Source organism: Carcharhinus amblyrhynchos, chromosome 11 (genome assembly GCF_965287045.1).
Source record: "Carcharhinus amblyrhynchos chromosome 11, sCarAmb.v2.hapA, whole genome shotgun sequence".
Classification (NCBI taxonomy): Eukaryota; Metazoa; Chordata; class Chondrichthyes; order Carcharhiniformes; family Carcharhinidae; genus Carcharhinus; species Carcharhinus amblyrhynchos.
The window spans coordinates 43,809,035-43,831,492 of NC_137334.1; the positions used below are offsets into that span (position 1 = coordinate 43,809,035).

A 22,458-nucleotide genomic window follows, 5' to 3' on the forward strand; every position below is an offset into this window, starting at 1 on the left:
CGACTCATGCACAAGGACCCCGAGGTCCCTCTGCACCGTCGCCTGCTGCTGTTTTTCGCCACATAAGTAATAGTCCTTCCTACCATTATTCCTACCAAAGTGGACCACCTCGCACTTGCCAACATTAAATTCCATTTGCCAGTTCCTAGCCCATTCACCCAGCCTATCTAGATCCTTCCGCAGACTCTCCACACCCTCCGCCCAATTTGGCATTCCACCAATCTTGGTGTCATCAGCAAATTTCGACACCATACACTCGGTTCCCTCCTCCAGATCATCTATATAAATGGTAAATAGCTGAGGCCCCAGCACCGACCCCTGGGGCACCCCACTAGTGTCTTCTATCAGCTAGCCAATTCCTGATCCAAACTGCTAAATCACCCTCAATCCCATGCATCTGCATTTTCTGCAGTAGCCTACCATGGGGAACCTCATCAAACGCTTTGCTAAAATCCATATACACCACGTCAACTGCTTTACCCTTATCCACCTCTTTGGTCACCTTTTCAAAAAACTCGATAAGGTTTGTGAGACACAACCTACCCTTGAATTTGTTATGATGACTTAAAATTATTTCCCCTTCAAGAGGCCATGCAAACTTTGCTTGATTCTGTTATGCAATTGTAAATGCTCTGCTATTACATCCTTTATAATGGATTCTAACATTTTCCCAATTACAGAAGTTAAGCTAACTGGCCTATAGTTACCTGGTTTTTTTGTCTCCCTCCCTTCTTGAATAATAATAGGACATTGACAGTTCTTCAATCCTCTGGAACTTTTTCCATAATTTAAGGATTTTTGGAAGATTACTACCACTGCATCCACCATTTCTGTAATACCTTTAATATCCTGGGATGCAACTCATCATGTCCAGATGTATTGGCCTTTAGCCCTTTAGTTTCCATAATGCTTTTTCTCTTGTGATAGTTATTGTATTTAATTTCCTTCTCCTGCTTCTGCCCTTGATTATATAGTGTTTTTGGAATGTAATTAGTGTCTTCCACCATGAAGACAGGCACAAGGTATTTATTTAACTCCTCTGCCATTTCCTGGTTCTCCATTATTATTTCTTCAGTCTCGTTCTCTAAGGGACCTATGTTCACTTTGGCTTCTCCCTTTTTATATATTTAAAGAGCTCTTGCTGTCAGCTTTTATGTTATCTGCCAGTTCACCCTCAGTTTATCTTCTTCCTTTATTATTTTTTGGTCATCTTTTGCTGGTTTTTCAAAAACTTTTCCAATCCTCTGGCTTACGATTAATCTTTGCCACATTATATGTTTTTTTTCTTTCAATTTAATACTATCCTTAACTTCCTTGGTTAGCTATGCTTGATTTATCCCCTTTCTAGAATCCTTCTTCCTTACTGGGATGCATCTTTGTTGTGAGTCATAAACTATTTTCATTAATGTCTGCCAGTGCTGCTCAACTCCTTTTCTAGTCCACTCCAGCCAACTCTGCTCTCATTCCTTTATACTTACCTTTATTTAAGTTCCACAACATTGTTTCTGACCTGGATTTATTCTCCGTCCTACAGTGTAGTGGCCTGTAATATACTCAAACCTGTGTCTTCTTTCCCTTATTTCTTCCCTCCACCCATGTGGATTCTACATCTTCTGATGCGAGAACATTTCTTGCTATTGTACCCATTCTATTTCATACTAATAAAGCTACCCACCACTGTTTAATAAATGTTCCTTTTGAAATACAACAAATTTTAAAATCACTGCCTAATGTAAATTCCTATTCATGCTGCCCCCATGATACTCTAGCTTAGTTTTATTCATTTCCATTTGCTTTCACGCCCAACTCTTATTGATGTTTTGATTTCTTGCAGTCTTACTGTCTTCAGTTCAATTAACCAGTCACACCCATACAAACAGGAGCTTGTTTCACAATGTATGACAGTGATATTGAAAAAATTCTGAAGAATATAATTTTTCCTCACACTTAGGCCATTATTTCTTACTGTCATCACCTCATAAAAATAAACTTACGTTTCTGAGGAGCCTCTAAGGTCCATTTTAGTGTTTCTAACATGAAAATTTGAAATTAAAACAAAATTCACTGAAGTTGCCTTAAAATCTTGTCTTTTGCATTGGCATTTGTCAGTTGTTGTTATATTCATTGGAACTTGTTAATGCACTAGGCAACATTTCAGAGTTGCCTAGAATCAAACAATGACACAAGACTGAAAGAGGCTATTTAATCCGCTGTACTTGAATTGGCTCTTTTGTGAAGTATCCAGGACAGAAATGGCACCCTCCTGCCATTTCATCAAAGTAATGCAACACTTTTTCCCTTCAAGTGTCTATCCAATTCTCTTTTTAATGTTACAATTGAATCTGCTTTCACCACCCTTTCATGCAATGTATTTCAAATCACATGACCATGATCAGTGCCTTCTGATTACTGATCCTATTGCCACTAAAAACGTTCTTTACTTATTCTTCAAAACACTAGTTATGATTTTCACTGATACGTATAATTGAGCACACTGCTCCAGCTAAGGCCTCACCATGTGTTATAATAGTTTAACATAACTTTTTTACATTCATACTCTCTGCCCCTCTTAATAAAGCCATGGATCCCCAATTTTAACAGCTGTCTGAACTTGTCTTACCACTTTCAATGATTTGTTTACACATATCACCAGTCACTGTACTTGCAATCCCTTTAAAATTGACTCTCCTCTTTCTTTCTAGAAAAATGTATCATTTCACTGCTACATCGTTGGCCAATTAAATAGTCCATCTACCTTCTCCCAAAGCCTATTACTATCTTCCTAATTGCTTATTTCACTTCTGATTTGTATCATCTGCAGACTTTGAAATTATGCCCAATATACCAAAACTCTGGTTGTTAATGTAAATATCAAAAAGGGCAGTGGTCCTGAATACCTCATTGTGTAGCTTCCTCCAGTCTGAAAAACAGCCATCTACTTTACTTGCTGTACTTGAGCCTGTTTTGTATCCTTGTTGCCACAGACCCATTAATCACATGGACTTCAATTTTGTAAACAAGTCTAGCATACACTTTGTCAAACACTTTCTGAAAGTCCATATACACAACTGTACAATTCTCATCAGTCCTTCATTATAGGACTCAATCAAATTATTTAAACAAATAGAACCATAGAGAATTGTGGCACAAGAAGAGGCCATTCAGCCCACCACCAGAAGAAAAAAATACTAGCCGTCTGTTCTGATCCCACCTTCCAGCACTTCCAGCAGGTTACAGCACTTAAGGTGCCAATCCAGGTACCTTTTAAATTGGTTGAGAGCTTTGCCTCCAACGCCAAACCAGGCAGTGAATTCCAAACATCCACTGCTATCTGTACGAAGAAGCTTTTCCTCATATTCCCTCTAATACTTCTATCAATCTATGCCGATTTTCACTCATTAGCCGTTGCTTTTCCAAATGCCAGCTTATTTTGTCTCAGGTACTTGCTGCTAAAAGTTTTTTCACCAGTGATGTTTAGCTGACAGGTCTTTGGTTGCCTTCTTTTATCTTTCTCTCCAGGGGAGTAAAATTTTCAATCTTCCAGTTCTGTGGCACCATTCCCATATTCAAGGAAGCAAAGAAAATTCTGGCCAGACTCTGTGTTTTTCCCTTTTCCTCAGCAACTTGGGATACGTCAAATTTGTGCCATTTGCAACCTTCTACTTAGGACTGCTAACCTTTTCAAGTGCCTTTGCTGTATCCAATTTTAACCTATTCAATCCCACTGTTGTCTCCTCTTTTACTGCTATTTTGATAGCATCTTCTTTAGTGAAGACAGATCAAAAATACTTAATTAGTACTTCAGCCATGCCCGCTGCCTCCACAAGAATATCTCCTTTTTGATCCCTAGTCAGACCCACACTTCCTTTGACTACCCTTCTACTATTTGTGTTTATAAAATACATTTGGATTCTCTTTGTTGGCAGATAATTTGTTCTTACCCCCCCTTCCTTGTTTTAGATCTGTACTTTGTTTATTCATATTAGTATTCTGCCACTATTATGAATCTTACATTTGTTATAAGATTTCTTCTGTCTTATTTGATATCTTTAGTCATCTTGGGAACACTGGCAATGATGTCCTTTCTTTTCCTAACAAGGGAATATGCCTGTATTTGAACCATCTCCTGTTTGAAGGCCCCCCATTGTTCAATTATTGTTTTACGTACCATTTTTAAAATCCTAACCCACCTGACAAAGATCTGTTGACAGCTCACTGAAGTTAGTCTTGCTCCAGTTGTTTGTTCCTTGTCCAATTCTAAACCTGATGATTATTGCCTAAATGTTGGCCCAATGAAACCTGCTCCATTTGTCTCACTTCATTTCTAAATCAGGTCCAGCACTGCTTCCTTCATCCTTGGCTGGAAACACACTGATCAAGAAAAATATTCTTGAACACGTTTTGGGAATTCCTCCCCATTACAAACACACAACAGTGACTACCTTCAAAAATACTCCATTAACTGTATCATGCTTTGGGACATTTTGAGGTCAAAGTTACAATATAAAAAGTTTTTTCTTACTAACCTGCTACCAGTCCAGTCTACAGTAGGAAAATTGAAGTTTTCCATTATCACTACTTCATTGTTCACACACATTTTTGTAACTTATCTCCAAATTTGCTCCCCTATCTTTGCTCTATTTGACAGCAATTAGTAAATTTGTGCAAAATCACTTGAATGATTTTGTTTTAAGTGACAATTTATTAGAAATTGCATATGGCAAAATCTGGTGCTGATAAAGATTCCTGTGGACAGGGCATTAAGTTAATATTGAAAATGCACAATGCGATATACTAAATTTCTCAACACTAGAACAGCATGTACTTTTTCGGCTCTTTTGTGGATTGTGTAGAAAACCTGCTCTCGGTCCTTTTAAAGAATACAGTTTAATGATAAATATGTTGCTGATTTTGGAAAAACAGTTGATGCTAGTCAGTATTATTAGTCAGTAATATTCATCAGCACAATATTCAATTTACAGGTTTCTTGATGAACCTTTTCATTGCTGTGCAAATATTTAAACCATTACACGGCAACTTCAGATTATTTTTCATGAGAATAGTATTTTGCAGTTCAGTTTTTAGAGAAGTGTTTATTACTTATTTATAATAACATCAGATGATTATTATAATTTACTTTTGTGTTGTATGATGATTACATGGGATATAGAGCACAGAAACAGGCCATTTGACCCAACCACTCCCATATCAATGTTTATGCTTCACTCAAGCCTTCTCTATCTTCTTTGCTTTAAATCTACCATTGTAACCATTTACTCCCTTCTCCCTCATATAATTGTTTAGTTTCCCCTTTCAACCACTCTCTGGTATCAAATTTCACATTGTTATCATGCCTTGAATGAAGAGTTTCTTCTGAATTATCTATTGGATTTCCTGTTGACTATTTTATGTTGATGGCCTCTAGTTATGCTCTTTCCCCACAAGAGGAAACATTCTTTCTACCTCAACTCTATCAAAACCTTTCATAATTTTAAATACCTCAATTATGTCACACTTCAGCTATCTTTTTTCAAGAGAGACGCAGCCGTGTCAGTCCTTTCCTGATATGTAAACCCCTACATTTCTGATATCATTCTTCTAAATCTCTGCACCCTCTCTGGTGCCTCAATCTTTTTTTATAATACAGCGACCAGAACTGCATGCTCTCAAGTGCAATTGCCATATAGGTTAACATAATGTTCCACTTTTCAGTTCTATCTCTAGAAATACTCAGTGCTTGGTTTGCTTTTTTTATGAGCTTGCTCACCTGTGACACAATTTTTACTGATAAGACCATAAGATATTGGAGCAGAATTAGACCATTCAGCCCATTGAGTCTGCTATACCATTCAATCATGGCTGATATGTTTCTCAACACCATCCTCCCAGCTTTTCCCCATAACCATTGATCTCCTTACTACTCAAAAACCTATCTACCTCTGTCAAATACATTCAGTGACTTAGCCTCTACAGCCTTCTGTGGCAATGGATTCCACATTTTCACCACCCTCTGAATGAAGAAATTCCTCCTCACCTTAGTTCTAAAGGGTTGTCCCTTTTATTCTGACTCTACATCCTCGGTCCCTAATCTCTCCACTAATGGAAACATATCTCCATGCCTGGCCAGGCCTTTCAGTACTCTAAGTTTCAATTAAATCCCCCCATATCCTTATAAACTCCATTGAGTACAGACCCAGAGTCCTCAAATGCTCCTCATATATCAAGCCTTTCATTCCCAGGATAATTCTCAAGACCCTGCTCTGGATCCTCTCCAAGGCCAACACATCCTCCCTTAGATACGGGGCCCAAAATTACTCTCAATATTCCAAATATGGTCTGAAGAGGCTTATAAAGACTATGTAAGTAGTACATCCCTGCTTTTGTATTCTAGTTCTCGAAATGAATGCTAACATTGCAATTGCCGCCTTAATTACTGACTCAGTCTGCACGTTAATCTTAAGAGAATCCTGAACTAAGATTCCCAGGTCCCTTTGTGTTTCTGATTTCTGAATTCTCTCCACTTTAGAAATTAGTCTATGCCTCTATTCTTCCTGCCAAAATAACCTCATTTTCCCATGTTATATTCCATCAGCAACTTCTTTGCCTACTCTCCTAACCCGTCCAAGTCCTTTTGCAGCCTCTGTGCATCCTTAATGTTACCTGTCCCTCCATCTATCTTTGCATCATAAGCAAACTTAGCCATAATGCCTTCAGTTCCTCCTTCTAGATCATTGATGTATCAAGTGATGTGATCCTAACACAGACCCCTGCGGAACTTTACGAGTCACTGGCTACTATCTTGAAAAGGACCCATTTTTGCCAGTCAGCCAATCTTCTATCCATGATAGTACCTTGTCTTGAACACCATGGGCTCTTATGCAGCAGCAGCCTCCTTAGCTGTGTGGCACCTTATCAGAGACCTTCTGGAGATCCAAGTAGATAACGTCCAATGGCTCTCCTTTGTCTGACCTACTTTGATATATTTGTACTGCAAGATTGCTTTGTCATTCTTTCGCCCCTGAACTTGCACCTTTTCAAGTAATAAATAATCTCCTTATTCTTCCTACCAAAATGTGCTAGTTCACATTTATTAGTGCTGAACTTCATCCACCAATTATTTGTCCTTCCTGAAAGTTTACTCTGTAATTTGTTGCAGTTCTCTTCAGTGTTAACTTTCACCACTCCCTCCAACTGCTCCCCCCCCCCCCCAACCCCAATTTGGTGTTATCCTCAAACTTAGAAATTGTCCAAATCATTAATGTACATTATGAACAACAGTGGTTCCTGCACCACTCCTCATCTTTGACTACTGTGAATATTAACTAGCTGCGGACCGGCCTATTGCCACAAAGGGAGTATGACAAGTAAACCTGTGCCAGCTGATTGTCATTTCCTGTGGGGAGGTCTCTGCTTCAAACATATCTGATCTGGAATGTGGGGGTGGTCACTAAGAGCAACTCTCATGCCCTTTCTGTTGAACTCATAAACCTACCCCCCGTGCCACGACCCGAACCCCATAAAACACCTCTCAACATAACTTGCCTCTAGCCTGATTCACTCTGTGAACTTTGGCCTCAGGTGGCTTTTGTTCCGACATCAGCCACTGCTTTCCTGCTGACACTGCTGAATGAATGACAATACTCAAACTTGGCAAGTAATGTTCACGCCACACAAGAACCAGACAATGGCCAACTCCAAGAAGAGAAGATTTAACCGTCGCACGTTGACATTCAGTCATGTTACTACTGCTGAATCCTCCACTATCAATATCCTGAGGCTACCATTGAGTAGAAACAGAACTGGACCAGCTATGTAAATACTGTGGCTACAAGAACAGGTCAAGGCTAGGAATCCTGCAGTAAGTAACTCGCCTTTGACCTTCCAAAGTCTGTCCACCATCGACAGGACACAGATTTGGAGTGTAATGGAATACACTCTACTTGCCTGGATGAGCACAGCTTCAACAACACTCAAGAAGCTCAACACCATCTGAGAGAAAACTTGATTGCTACCCCTTCCTTAAGTATTCAGTCCCTTCACCACCAGTGTGTACCATCTTCAAGACACACTGCTGGAACTCACCAAGATTCCTCAGGCAGCACTACCAACTCTACAACCACTATCGTCTAGCAGGGCAACAGATACCTGGGAACACCGCTACCTGGAAGTTACCCCCCCCCCCCCAAGTCACTCACTATCCTAACTTGGAAATATATGGTCATTCCTTCACTGTTGCTGGATCAAAATACCGTAATTTCCTCCAGAACAGCACTGTGGGTGTACCTACACCTCAGGGACTGCAGCGGTTCAAGAAGACAGCTTGCCACCACTTTGAGGGCAAGTAAGGATGGGCAGTAAATGCTGGCCTACAAAGTGATGCCGAGATCCTGCAAAATGAGTTTTAAGAAAACTGCCAGCCTCTGGTTCGGCATAGCTCTTGCTATGGGGTCCAGGAAAAGGCTCACTGGTGGCCTCTCAGCAGTCTGATTGCCTTGTGTGGCTCGGCAGGCCTTCACCAAAATTGCCAATGCAACACTCTCACTGATTACCAGTCAGCAGGCAAGACCCCTATCACCTCTAAGATTCCTCTCCAGATATTTTTCGATTCTCTCCTTTAGTATAGATTCCATTACATTTCCTACAAAACATTATACTGACTGGTCTGTAATTCCCTGCTCATGTTCCATCCTGCTCCTTAAATATAGGAACCACATTAGCTGCCACTCCTCTTGCATTACACTTTTTTTTTCTAATAAAATTTTTAATGTTGGTAGTATTACCTCTGCTTTCTCTTTCCTAGGTTCTTTTAAACTACATGATGCAATCAATGTGGACCAGTGGCCTAATCCTCTTTGAGTTTGTTTAATTTATTCAATACAGCCCCTTTTTTTATTTCAAATGCTTATTACTCAGCTAATCACTCACTGTCAAGTCTACTATATTGCGTCGACTTGTTCGATCTCTTGTAAATATCAAAGTGGAATAATTATTTAAAATTTCTGCTATTTCTGCTATCTCTCCCATCCATCATTACTTGTGGTATTATCATCTTATGAACACAGCCTTCCTTTTTTTTATTGATGTGCCTATAAAATATTTGCTGTTTGTTTTACGTTCCTTGATGGTTTAATTTCATCCTCTTTCCTAATTTTTTTTGATTTCTCTCCTAATCAATTTATATTATCTCTTATTCTGCACTCCTTTGTTGCTATGTACTTAACAAATACTACTTTTTAAACCCTCAATTGTTCTCTTGTTTTTTAAACATCAGTGGAGTCCCACTAGTATTTGTTCTTTTTTCTTAAAGCAGTATATTTTTATGTACTTTGTTCAATACTGTTCTAAGTGTTTGCCATTGTTGTTCTGCTTCATTGTTTATCAATATCGCTGCCCATTTTATTTCCCCATTCCCAGCTCCTCAAAAGCACCTTTTATCTAATCTAATAATTTGTTTTTTGTTGTATTTGTATCCTCCATTATCGTTATCTTAAAATGTATGATATTATAGTCACTATTGCCTAGATGTTCCTCACTTTTATGTTTCTTAACTGCTCTGATTCATTTTGCATTACTAGATCCAATAGCGAGTCTTCCTTGTTGGGCTTTTTATATATTGGATCAGAGAGGCATCCTGTTGACATTGTAGGAATTCCATTCCTTTATCCCCTTTACCTACCTTTCCTATCCAGTTGATATCAGGGTAATTGAAATCCCTCATGATTTTTTTTTAAACATATTTTACTCAATCTTCTAATTTATCTGAATATTTCTTCCTCCACTTAACATAAGAATATAAGAACTAGGAGCAGGAATAGGCCATCTGGCCCCTCAAGTCTGCTCCGCCATTCAGTAAGATTTTTTCATGGACTCAGCTCCATTTACCTGCCCGCTTATCATAATCCTTAATTCCTTTGCTGTTCAAAAATGTATCGATTGTTGCCTTAAAAACATTCAATGAGGTAGCACTTCCCTTCCACCATCAGTTGGTCTGTATACTATAGATATTCGTATGCTGGATCCTTTATTATCTTGTATTTCTTGTCTATATTCTGTTTTTGTCTCGCTTTTTCTGTAGTGATGTCTCAGTAATTCTTCTGTGCTGGTTGCTCCCTATGCAAAATTGCCTCCAGCTCTCCTATTTTATGACAGACATACTGCATTGCTGAATGGATATTTTTGGCTGGATTTTCCTCTTTGAGGCAGAAAATAGAAATTGGGTAATTTCCTGATGATGTGATCCCACCACTTGCCCAGCAGTGCCCAGCCACACTATTTTCATGGTGGGGTGGCAGGACAGGCTGGAGTGGGACCATCACTCAAGTTTTAAAACAGTGGAACAAATGCCTGAGCTGTCATTCAGTGAAAACAACGAAGTACAAAGGACAACTGACACAGTCAAATGCTGTTCAGTGCAGAAGAGCTCTTTATCAAGTGGATGATGTACTTACTGAAGCTGAAGACATTCCCATTTTCACATTCCTGGTCAATTTAATCGTCACGTACCTTTTAAGAACAAAGCCGTGTCATCAATCATGGCATTAAAAACATATTTAACTTATCAAATGGCATCTTATTATGATATTTGAAGTTGGCAACACCTTTTGAACTTGCCTGTCAAAAAGTTTGCCACTTGAGATAGGGTTCCCCCGTGGTTCATGACACCTTTGAACAGGTGTGAACCACGTAGCCTTCAGAAACTGGCCTGACTCTATGAATATTGTGGGAGTTCTGAAATGCCCTCTCCCGCAATGGAGTTGGTAATGTTGGGACTACTGGATGCAGCCTATGCACTTAGCCTGTGCCCTTCAAAATTGGGTAAGAAGTCTCTCAACACCAAGTTAAAGTCCAACAGGTTTATTTGGTAGCAAAAGTTACTTGTTACCAAATAAACCTGTTGGATTTTAACCTGGTGTTGTGAGACTTCTTATTATGTTTACCCCAGTCCAATGCTGGTATCTCCACATCATGACTGCCCTTCAAAATTGCCAGTGACAGGAATCCCAGAATCTGGTTCTGTCTGCCAATGCAGGTTGGCCTAAGTCAGAAGGAGAAAATCCGGTCCTTTATCTAATTCCTAATAGGATTTCCTCTCATTTTATGTTTAATGCTTTTTGTGTTTTCTAATTAATTATTCCCTCAACTTTCAATGTACTCCATTCTTGCTGCCCTCCTGCATGTTCTGTTTACATTTAGGCTTTATGATTCTTGTAGATCGCTCCCCGCCCTTAATCTTATTGTTTAAAGCCTCTCCTGAGCCCCTGTATACCCTTTCCACAAAGATATGGGTCCTGTCCCCATTCATAGAACTCGTAGAATCTCTACTGTGTAGAATGAGGCTATTTGGCCCATCAAGTCTGCACCAACCACAATCCCACGCAGGCCCAAACTCCCTAACCCTATATATTTACTCTGCTAACCCCCCTGACATTATGGAGAATTTTTACCATGGTCAATCCACTAACCCACACGTCTTTTGGACTTCATGGGTTCAGCTTCTTCTGGTGCCAATGTCCCATGAAAATAATCCCCTCTGTTCCATACCAGCCCTTTTAATCATGTGTTAATTCTTCTGATGTGCCTGCTCCCATACCAACTGATGCATGGCTTGGGCAATAATGCAGAGATTATTATTGTTAAGGTCCTGCTTTTTAATTTTTTAAAAATTTATTTTCCATGTTAATGTTTCAAGTCATATAGACAGATTTACACACAGATTAAATTGATGTTATCTTCAAATAGTTATTATGCAAGTTATTAGAGTTTATAAAGTTTGATCTAAAAGTTCCATAATATTTTTACTTTTTGAATCCATTCAGACCAAACTCCAACTCCAACACGTTTCCTTAAGAATTGTGAAGAAGTAGGATTATTTAATGAGCTGGCAAGTCCGTTTGAAAATGAATTTAAGAAGGCTTCAGAAGATGACATCAAAAAGGTGAATAACATGTTATTGTCTAGGCTTTCTTAATGTTGAAATGTGATTTCACAACTACCGTTGGTACAATTCAATTGAATTTTCAGAAGATGCCTTCTAATGTTTACACAGTTGCTTGCTTGGGAAATGTCACTTGGAAAATAGATGTTTTGTACCTCCTTTATAGTGTTGTATGTTTTGCTGAAGCAACAATCTCAGTTCAGATCTGTATGATTTACCCTTGACTCTGAATACAATGCATTTGTCATTTTAAAAATACATGTGAACATTACAATTTTTGAAATGCATGGATGGAACTGTCTTGGGAGAGGCTGAATTTAATCTTGTACAAAATGCTATTGGACAAAATATTAAAGAACCTGCAGTTCATTGGTGTCTTTAACAAAGATGAGCATTTCTTCAATCGTGATAACTATGTTCTCAATCAAAACATTGAATAAAACTGAACTAAAAGATCATTTAAGTGTATAATCAATTCCAGGCATCATGTTTTCTACTGCTGTTTATGTCTTTAAGGCTCAATTGGTTGAATAGAATCATAGAATGCCTACAGTGCAGAAGGAGGCCATTCGGTCCATTGAGTCTGCACTGGCAACAATCCCGCCTAGGCTCTTTCCCATAACCTCACATTACTCCACTAATCTCTCTAATCTATGCATCCCTGAGATAATAAGGGGAAATTTAGCACGGTCGATGCATCTAACTTGCACATCTTTGGACAGTGGGAGGAAACCAGAGCACCGGTTCATCTCAACACGAGATCAAAAAGGAGGGATATTGGGGTTCTTGAGAAACATGAAGGTAGACAAGTCCCCAGGGCCTGATGGGATATCATCCCAGAATACTGAGAGGCAAGAGAGGAAATTGCTGGGGCCTTGATAGAAATCTTTGTATCCTCACTGGTTACAGGGGAGATCCCAGAAGATTGAAGAATAGCCAATGTTGTTCCTTTTGTTTAAGAAGGGTAGCAAGAATAATCCAGGTAATTACAGGCGGGTGAGCCTTACATCAGTGAGAGGAAAATTATTGGAGAGGATTCTTTGAGACAGGATTTATTCTCACTTGGAAATAAGTGGACATATTAGTGAGAGGCAACACGGTTTTGTGAAGGCGAGATTGTGTCTCTCGAACTTGATTGAGTTTTTGGAGAAAGTGACGAAGATGATTGAGGGTAGGGCAGTGGATGTTGTCTACATGGACTTCAGTAAGGCCTTCGACAAGGTCCCTGCATGGCAGACTGGTGCAGAAGGTGAAGTCGCATGGGATCAGAGGTGAGCTGGCAAGGTGGATACTAAACTGGCTCGGTCAAAGAAGACAGAGGGTAGCAGTAGAAGAGTGCGTTTCTGAATGGAGGGCTGTAATAAGTGGTGTTCCTCAAGGATCAGTGCTGGGACCTTTGCTGTTTGTAATATATATAAATGATTTGGAGGAAAATGAAACTGGATTGATTAGTAAGTTTGCAGATGACACAAAGGTTGGTAGATTTGCGGATAGCGATGAGGACCATCAGAGGATACAGCAGAAAATAGATCAATTGGACACTCGGGCGGAGAGATGGCAGATGGTGTTTAATCCGGACAAATGTGAGGTGTTGCATTTTGGAAGGCCTAATACAGGTAGGAAATATACAGTAAATGGCCGAACCCTTAAGAGTATTGATAGGCAAAGGGATCTGGGTGTGACGGTACACAGGTCACTGAAAGTGGCAATGCAGATGGAGAAGGTAGTCAAGAAGGCATATGGCATGCTTGCCTTCATTGGCCAGAGCACTGAGTTTAAAAATTGGCAAGTCATATTGCAGCTTTATAGAACCATAGTTAGGCTGCAGTTGGAATATAGTGTTCAATTCTGGTTGCCGTGCTCCCATAAAGATGTGGTGGAGGCTTTGGAGAGGGTACAGAAAAGATTTGCCAGGTATTGGCTGATATGGTGGGCATTAGCTATGAGGAGAGGTTGGAGAAACTTGGTTTGTTCTTCGTGGAATGACGGAGGTTGAGGGGCAACCTGATAGAAGCCTACAAGATTATGAGAGGCATGGACAGAGTGGATAGTCAGAAACTTGTTCCCTAGTCAATTACTAGGGGACAAGGTTTAAAGGAGATGTACAAGGCAGATATTTTACCCAGAGAGTAGTGGGTGCCTGGAACTCGTTGCCGGAGGAGGTAGTGGAAGCGGATACAGTAGTGACTTTAAGGGCTTTCTTGACTAATACATGAATAGGATGGGAATAGAGGGATATGGTCCATGCAAGGGTAGGGAGTTTTAGTTCAGTGAGGCAGCATGATCAGTACAGGCTTGGAGGGCCGAAGGGCCTGTTCCTGTGCTGTAATGTGCTTTTGCTCACCTGTAAGAAACCCACACAGACATAAGGAGAACATGCAAACTCCACATAAATCGGGACTCAAGCGGGAATCGAACCTAGGTTGCTGGAGCTGTGAGGCAGCAGTGTTAACCACTGTGCCAACATGCCACCCAAAATTACACCTGATCTCTCATCTTGCCCATCTGTCAAAGCTGTCCGTGTCTTCTCCCTGTCTCTTTGTGTATATTTGAATTTATTTCCCGATTTTGTCCAAGAGGAATAATGCATTTTAGAAGTCGTGGTCTTGAAATTTGTTAGTGCCAGGGCATAATCCAGGTGGAATGAACGCCTCACAAACTTAATGAGCCCGATGTCTGGTTAAAACCGATTCAGGATAACCTCACACGCAGCTCTCCGTTGTAAGAGAACAACAAGATTGGCTGTCTCTGATGCTGATTGAGAACTTTAGAAGAATCTGAATGGGGTGGAGGAGGGAATGATAGACGGCAGCAGGCAGTGGTTTTGATGTGAAAATATGAAGGTCACTGCTCCTGAGCAAAAATAATTTAGTTTGCGTTTTGGGTGGTAGTCTCCAAGAATCCATTCAATGGCTTTTGGTGTGGTTGCTTAATTGTTATATGGTAGAATACACCAGAGGTTACGCAGTACATGCTGTGATCATTCACAGTCTAATTTGGCAACAGATCCTGATGCCGGTTCCAATGAGGTCTTTACTGGCTGACTTTAGTCAGTGTGGTGGGAAGGAGATTTTTGGCAGGGAGTGAACTGTCTACAAGATTTGGTGTAACTCATTAAAATTGTTTGAAATTAATATTAATTTTATTGTTCGCTGAAATCTACGAGTTTGATGTGATTTCATAGATGCCCTTGGATATGTCCCCACTTGCATTACCAGCAGTTAGGACTAAAGTGGAGGATATGCCGATTGTGGAAACAACTCATCAGAATAGTCCTTTGCCTCACCCAGAGTCAACCACCAGTGATGAAAAGGTAATATGTCTACATTATCAAAATGTTTAAGTTGCAGTTTCAAATTGTCTGAAGAAATTGAAAGTTAAATTACAGAGAGGGAGCTAAAGGGAATATGAGACATGTTTCTCATTACATAAAGTTAAAAACAGTGGAGCTAAATTAATTATTAAAACTGTGTAAAAATGTTAGAAATGATTTTGAAATTAAATTGTTACATGAAATGAGTATATTTGTAAAAACAAAACATATAAACTTTCCAAAGATCCCACTGGCACTGTCCTTTGCAGCAACTTAATTTCCAGATGTGTCTTTGGAAATTAGAATGTTTCATTAGAAGAACTCATGTGAAAGAAACACTTCAGGATAAAGTTATATACTTAGTTACTGACATTAGTAGTTATAGAACAACCACGTTCTCACCACATGGAAATGTGCCTTTGGAAGGGTTTGTCAGAAGAAATAACTTTGACAGAAACCAGGCTCAGAGGAAATTGTCATTTAGATTAGTTTGGATAATATTGTTTATATTTATATTAAATCTGATTACCAGTTTGATATTTTGGCAAATGATGTGGTAGAAACATTTTAGTCATAACCAGGACAGTAAACATGTTCAAGACTCTCGACGCTGTCAGTCAGACTGAGTAAAATTTGCCATTAACTGAAGAGCCAAGCAGAAGGAAAGCATTCAGTGTTTTCAAGGAAGAGAAAAACATCACTCAAAGTTGTCTTGAAAAAGTGTTCCCTACATTTGATTAGAGTGCATGTTAGCATTGTTGAGCGTCTGAATACTAGATTATCTTACAGTCCCAAATTTAGAAGGATGCATAATGGGTAGCAATTCAGAAGATGAGAGGTAAAACCAATCCCCCTCATGTTGTTTGAGTTCTGGTCCAGATGGAAGTTCTGTTTATCTGCAAAATAGTGTCCTCCGGGATTAAAATTAAGAAAGTTGAACCGATAATTGCAAGATCATTAATGTGAATGAAAATCATCTGTTATAACAAAAGAAAAAAATGTAATAAAATCAGAAGATGTTGGAAATATCAGCAGGTCAGGTAGCATCTGTGGAGAGAGAAATAAAGTTAATGCTTTGAGTTGATTGCCCTTCATCAACTGGAAAAAGTTTCTGGCTTACTTCAACATGTTTTGTATTTTTAAAGATTATATTCAAGATTTTTTTCTATATTTGCAACATTTTTGTTAACAGCTAAAACATGTTAGGAAGGTTGACATTTGTAATTCAGCAACATTTTTGTTAATGAATATTTTATCTTCTGATTTAACCGTGAAACATACTCCACATCCTGGCCATAGGATGTAGCTAACTTACTTCCAGCCATCTGTCAAAATCGCCCTATAACCAGCTACTTAGTAGTCAAAGAAAGCAGGAATAAGAGCAGATTTTTGTTGCTTTCATATTGTGTTTGATTGCCATTTGATATGCCATTGCAGCAGTACATAGAGATCAGGTAATGTTGTTTCAGAGAACTGAAGCATTAACTTATGTTCTGCTATAATGTTGTACAATAGTAAAGTGACCAAGACTTCATATAATTGAAGGGTGACTGATTTTACTTTTCGTTTACCCATTGCACACTTCCCTCTGAAAAAGTGCAGTTTCAATTGTTAGCAGACCTAGTGGATCAGTCAGAAAAACTAACCAGAAGATAGGAAGGCGCATCATTTCCCTGTAAGAAAAGTTTACCTTTTTATTGTGATATAAAATATTGCTATTTTGGAGGTCCTCTCTAGCGAGGATCATATATGGTCTCCCACCAACAGGACCAAATGTGATGGCCTCGCTGGTGGGATCAGAAGCTACTGAGGCCCCCCTGGCTGGCACTGCCAGCAGGCATCCTGACACTGCCCACTAGGCACCAGGTAATGCCAAGGGATGGCCAATAAAGGGAGGGCATGGGACGCGAAGGGGCAAGGCCTAAGTGGAGGCGGTGGGACGGCCGTGCACTCTGCAACTCTGCAATTGGGGATCAGCCAGGACAGTCATTGATCCAGGGGTGGGGAGTGTGTTTCTTGGGGTGGCAGTTGGCCAGGTGGTATCAGTGTGGTGTTTAGCCGGACCAAAGGCAGTGTTTGGCTGGGAAGGCTAGCAATGAACAGAGACGCCAGCAATTGGGAGCAAGGGGAGGGAGGGGAGCAACCAATCTCTGTTCTGTGCTCTAGGTGTCAGTGGCTGACTTTCCCACTCCCCTTCCTGGCATGAATCACACTTTGCCACTCTCTGGCATAAGATTGTGTCTGAGGGCTCACTAAAAAAAGGCACGATTCTTTCCCATTTTCATCCTTGTTTGGCACTTGGAATTCCATTGGTAAGATCACTCTCAATCTGTCCATTGGGCAGCACAAAACTTGGTTTCCTGGGATCATGAGACCAGCAAGTAATCTTCCCACTGCTATCCTGAATGCTGGATAAAGTGGCCCAAAATATATGAATGATGTTGCCCTTTTGGGTGCAACTTTTCCGGCCTGGTTTGGAGGTTGGATATTTGAGTTTGTGCGCAACGCGTTTTGTATGATTTTTAAGTTGGCGCCAGTACGTTTTGCTGTAGTGGGTGCTGATGCCATAACTCTTATCTTTATTGTTCCTTTGGTCAATTTAAAGTACTGTCCTCAGACTTCCTTCAGGATTTCTATTTTATCTCTAGTTATACTCGGAATGGTTATAAGACATAGGAGCAGGATTAGGCCACTCGGCCCATCGGGTCTACCCAGCCATTCAATCATGGCTACTGTTTTTCTCATCCCCCTTCTCCTGCCTTTTCCCCATAACCCCTGATCCCCTTATTAATCAAGAATGTATCTGTCTGTCTTAAAGATACTCAATGATGTGGCCTCCACAACCTTCTGCAGCAAAGAGTTCCACAGATTAACCACACTCTGGCTGAAGAAATTCCTCCTCATCTCTGTTTTAAAGGATCGTCCCTTTAGTCTGAGGTTGTGCCCTCTGGTTCTAGTTTTTCCTATTAATGGAAACAACCTCTCCACATCCACTCTATTCAGACCTCGCAGTATCCTGTAAGTTTCAATAAAATCTCACTCATCCTCCTAAACTGTGAGTACAGACCCAGTGTCCTCAACCGTTCCTCTAACCAAATAAAGCTGTGAATCTGGAGAAAAATTTCCAAAGCGGTTTGCCTGTGCTGAAATTTGAAAAGTTTTGCAGGGTGCTGGACGTAGATAGAAATATTTGCCATGTTAGATGTGTCTCTCTCTTTTCCACCACCACCACCACCACCACCATCCCCCCCCCCCAAAAGATATCTGGGCACTGGCTTATACTACTGAAAATCTTTGTCAGTTTGCTGCATTGGGAAGAGGGTTGGTAGCTGTTAGGATTTACAAGGCAATCCAGGCTTTAAGAATTGTAGTGACAGTAAGGTGCTTTTAGCCCTCTATTTATCTCTACTGAGGGTGTGTGAATGTACGGAAGGGTGAGAGTTGGTCAAGACTACTTTTCGCAGCTGCAGATTTTGCCAGAAGTTGCTGGGAACAAAGCCACAAACACTTGGATTTCAGTTATCCCATAACAATATTTACAAATTGAGAGTTGAATTTTCTTCTTTTCGATGCTGGTGACTCCAGACAGTTTAGACTACCTTTTTCCACTATCTCCAGATGTGATTATTTATGTTAACTAATTATTTTTATTTTAATTAATCTTTATTTAGCTAGATAAGTCAATTGAGAACATTTACAATGACAGCCTGGCCAAGAGGCTAATGCTGCAGCAACAGAAATTATACAACAATATAATTCATTTAAACACAGAACAATAACATACAAATTAGCAGACGAGAATTGAGTTCAGCATGTATAATTCTCAGTCAACAGAGCCATAATCTTTCAGCAAAAGGCATTTGTGATTTTAAAAAAAAGTTAGCTTCAGCTTTACTTCGTTATTGGTCTGGTGCCTCCACAGGCACCATCTCAAATAGGTAGAGAAGGCAGAAGCAAACATTCACCTGTACTATGTTCATCCTAATCTTTTATTTTTGTGATTTGAAAATATCCCCTTCCCCTAAATTTCCTATTTTTACACAGCACAATATCGACACGTTCTGAAAAACTGTTCCAGGGGAGTTTGAAAGACCATGAACTTTTTCCTTAAAACATCTTTCTGTTATTGCCCCTGGCTTTATCATGACCGTAGCCCATAAGTCTATTAAAGTATTCTGTTTATCTGAGTGCTGTTGTGAGGCAGGCTTAATCAGATGGACATGTTGACAATATAATGGTACTCTAGTAAAACAGTTCTGGCAACATTTGGCTTTTGATTTTATGGTTTTGTAGCATTTTCACCTTAAAATATTTCCTTGCTATTATTTCAATTAAAGATCAAAAAATTCTGGAAATAGATTGCAAGCTTGGCAATTCCTGAAAATAAAAAGTTGGTGTTTCATCCTTTGACATTATTTCAGTGGCACTGCAATGTTTTCAATTTTGCAGTTTTCATTCATTTACTTGTTTTCTTTTTATCTTCCTGCCTTCTCCTTTTGAATATATTATGCTTTTAACTCAGTTTTCATTATTCCAAAACACAAGAAGCCATACTAGTGCTGACCCAGGAAGCAGCTGACTCATTCTATGCATAATATGTCTGAGAAGCACAATCGAGGCTAAACTCATTTATGCCTGAAAGACAAAAGGCATTACTGTTTTAAAGGGACAGAACTATGTGCTGCTATAAGCATGAAATGTTTGAGTGGAGAGAGTTTCTCTGAATATTGATAGCAATCTGTAGCATGGGAGTTTATGTCAATCAGTTTAACCAGCAATACTTGTGTCTTGCACGCTTACTGGAAAGAATTTCTGAACTTGTGTGGTAAGGGGAAAATACAATGAAATGTAAAAATTGGAGAAACACACAGCTAGCAGACTCTAGGATAGTGAGAGAGCAAAAATAGACACATAGTAAACATGGAAATAAGAGAGTAGCAGAAATTGCATTCCTGAAGACTCACCTTTAATAATTTGCTTTCCTCAAGAGGTTTGAATAAACTTGGAAAGATTTATGACAAAACAGAAATGCTTAATGCCTTAAACAGGCAGGTTTTGCAGATAGAATGGATGTTTAATTCCATCTTCTTTATGGTTTGTATTGCACCAATAGAAAATAGTGAAAAACAGTGAAATAAAAAAAATTTTAAAAATCAGAATTGTAATTTCATCCTTCACTGAAACCATACAATTGGTGTCATTAGAATTGGCAACCATAAGCACAAATATTGATTACTCCCAAGTTGTCCATAGGTTGTCCTGCTGTGTCGAAGTGCAAATTGTTGTATTCTTCTGATTCAAAGCACATTACCCAACTCTGATTTGAAGATGATTACTAACTCTCGATTGATTGAAAATTTTGCAGACAAAATATCTTCAAAGGGATCAAAAGGAATATACAGGAAGATACAAAGTGCACAAATAAATGAACAAAAATTCAAAATTGGCAAACTGTATATTTCTGCTGAAAGAATGTTAATTCTGTACTAACTTATTTTATTTTCAGAAGTTTCCAAGCTTGCCATGCATTTCCAGGATTCTCTGATTTTTAATTGTCGCAATATGAAGGAAATATTTTTTGAGATGAAAATCCTATAAAACCATAAAATAAGTTCTAATGTCCCTTGTATAAGAAGTTGAGTACAGCATCAGTGTTCCTGATGCTACTCATAATCATGTAGGTAATTCAGATGATGGACTCTGAGCTTGGCGTCCTTATTGATGAAAGGTGGTTGGGTAAGGGGATTGAACTATTTACTCACTTGGTTATCTATACAGTGAAGTGACAAAGCAGTCTGACCTGGATACTCAATTCATTCCTAGGATGAAGGGCTTATCTAATGAAGAGCAACTGAATTCTTTGGAGTTTAGAAGAATGAGGAGTGATCTTATTGAAACATATAAGATACAAAGGGGATTTGATAGGGTAGATGCCAGAGAACATTTCCCTTGTAGGGGAGCTAGAACTAGAGGTCACAATCTAAGAATAAGCGGTCCCCTCTTTAAAATGGCAATGATATTTTTTCTTTCGGAGAGCGTTAGCCTAGAATTCTCCAAGCAGTGGAAGCTAGCTCATTCAATTTATTTAAGGCTAACAGACGAGGGAATCTAGGGTTATGGGGGGCAGACTGAATGGTGGATTAGAGCTCACAACCAGGTTTGAAAGACCAAACAGCTTACTCCAGCTCTTCAGTCCTCTGTTCCTATTTTCATCCTTGAAACAGGAATCATGAATTGGGCCATTTTATAGCATCATGATTCTGCCTGTTGCCTGGCAGTGGTCACCCATGAGCTGAAGTTGGGGCTACTGTCTACCAAACAAGCCTGAGGTAGGCAGATGCTGAAGCCAAAAGATTAGAAGATCCACCTGTAATATCTAGGACATTAGCCAGGTTCTGTAAATGAGTGTCCAGGTCTTCATGCCTCTCAGCACACCCCCCAACAAACCTTCTCCATATCCCCTAATATTTCCCATGTCCCCTCCTCATATCTCCAATGTCCCCAGGTGTGAAGTCTGTTCAGTATTTTCAAAGGTGCAATGGATGTCTGAATTTAATGTAAAAATCAAAGATCAGATGACTCAATATCTGATTCTCAGTATTGTTGAATACTGTTTTATTTGGATAAGTATTATATTGCATCTGGTCAGTTTAATATATTTTAAAGGATAGAGCCCTATAAGCATTAAAAATCACTCATCCTTACAATATCTATTATGACAAAGGACAAAGAACAAAATCAGCCTGGGAAACAGGCCCTTCAGCCCAACGAGTCCCCGCCGCCATCTCAACACCACCAGTCCACCCCTCTACCCACGACCCCTGTCTAATGTTTTATGGCCATCCAGATTGAGGGAAACTGATTTAGGGACAATTTATTCCTGCCAATCAGCCTAACAGCACATCTTTGGGGTGTGGCAGGAAACCGGAGCACCCGGAGAAAACCCACGCAAGCACGAGGAGAACGCGCAAACTCCCACAGACACCGGCCCAAATCCATGTGTCTGCACAGCAATCAGCGATAGTCACTGAGCTGTCGTCTTGCCCAGTATCTTGTCCAGTTTAGGCACACACTAACGACATGAAGCACTAGGCCAATCTCGAACAACCGAGAGCAGCCCCAGTACGACCCATCGCGTGTATGCCCCTCGTTGGACACGAGGTGGACCGACTTAAAACCTGTGAATGAAAAGAGAAAAAACATTATTATC

The 22,458-nt window shown here is 39.7% G+C and overlaps 1 protein-coding gene across 7 annotated transcripts in view; it reads left to right on the plus strand.

The window, feature by feature from the left end:
- atf2 (activating transcription factor 2) overlaps positions 1–22,458 on the plus strand; it is a 144,680-nt gene that overhangs the window by 52,780 nt on the left and 69,442 nt on the right. For all 7 annotated transcript variants that reach the window (XM_080198947.1, XM_080198946.1, XM_080198945.1 and 4 more), the window contains 2 exons: positions 11,817–11,935; positions 15,120–15,248. In XM_080198947.1, coding sequence (XP_080055073.1) covers positions 11,817–11,935; positions 15,120–15,248 — 248 coding nt within the window. The remainder of the gene's footprint in view (positions 1–11,816; positions 11,936–15,119; positions 15,249–22,458) is intronic.